This window comes from Alligator sinensis, unplaced genomic scaffold (assembly GCF_000455745.1).
Source record: "Alligator sinensis unplaced genomic scaffold, ASM45574v1 scaffold216_1, whole genome shotgun sequence".
Taxonomy (NCBI): domain Eukaryota; kingdom Metazoa; phylum Chordata; order Crocodylia; family Alligatoridae; genus Alligator; species Alligator sinensis.
Genome location: NW_005841868.1, coordinates 2,613,401 through 2,614,032, shown reverse-complemented (window position 1 = coordinate 2,614,032; position 632 = coordinate 2,613,401). Strand labels below are relative to the sequence as shown.

At 68.5% G+C, this 632-nt stretch overlaps 1 protein-coding gene across 1 annotated transcript in view; it reads right to left on the bottom strand.

The window, feature by feature from the left end:
• Positions 1-240: 240 nt before the first annotated feature.
• Positions 241-632, bottom strand: part of LHX5 (LIM homeobox 5) — an 11,471-nt gene continuing 11,079 nt past the window's right edge. The window contains 2 exon segments of the mRNA XM_006016796.3: positions 241-302; positions 305-601. Coding sequence (XP_006016858.1) covers positions 241-302; positions 305-601 — 359 coding nt within the window.

Sequence of the window (632 nt, the reverse complement as noted above, 5' to 3'; positions counted from 1 at the left end):
CACATCCGAGTCCCAGGGCGGATCCCATGGTCTACGGTCCTACAGGCGTGGGGAAGGCTAGAGAGGAGATGATCAGAAACTCAGGAGGAGGGAGGATTTTGGTATCAGTGTGGCTGGGCGGGGGCGGAGCTGCTCCCTGGTGTCTGTATCCGGAGGAGGTGGTGGGGGAGGACGGTCGTGCCTTGGTCCAGAGAGGTCCCCGGGCCGAGGGGATCCGTGCCCCCGTGGACACGCAGGGCTCTACCACACCGCCGCCTCGCTCAGCTCCTGGTTGGGGTGCGAGAGGGGCCCGCTGTAGCCGTGGAGTGGGGGGGGGGGGGGGGGGCGCCGCCGCTGAAGACCTCCCCGGGGATGGGGTGCAGCGAGCCCGTCATGCCCGGCTCGGGGCTCGGAGTGTCGGGGTGCGAGATCATATCCGTGTACCTTTGGTTTTCTGAGGAGTGGTGTCCGGGGAGAGGGGGCTCCAGGGGGCCCAAGGGCGTGGAGCCGGGTCCTGAGTTGGGAAGGTAGCTGGAGTCCGCCGGGGACTGCGCCTGCGAGGGCGGCCCGTGCGGGAAGAAGTCGTAGTTGCCGCCCGGCCCGTAGTAATCGCCCTGGTAATCTGCGGGCGGAGGAGCAGAGGCGTGAGCTGG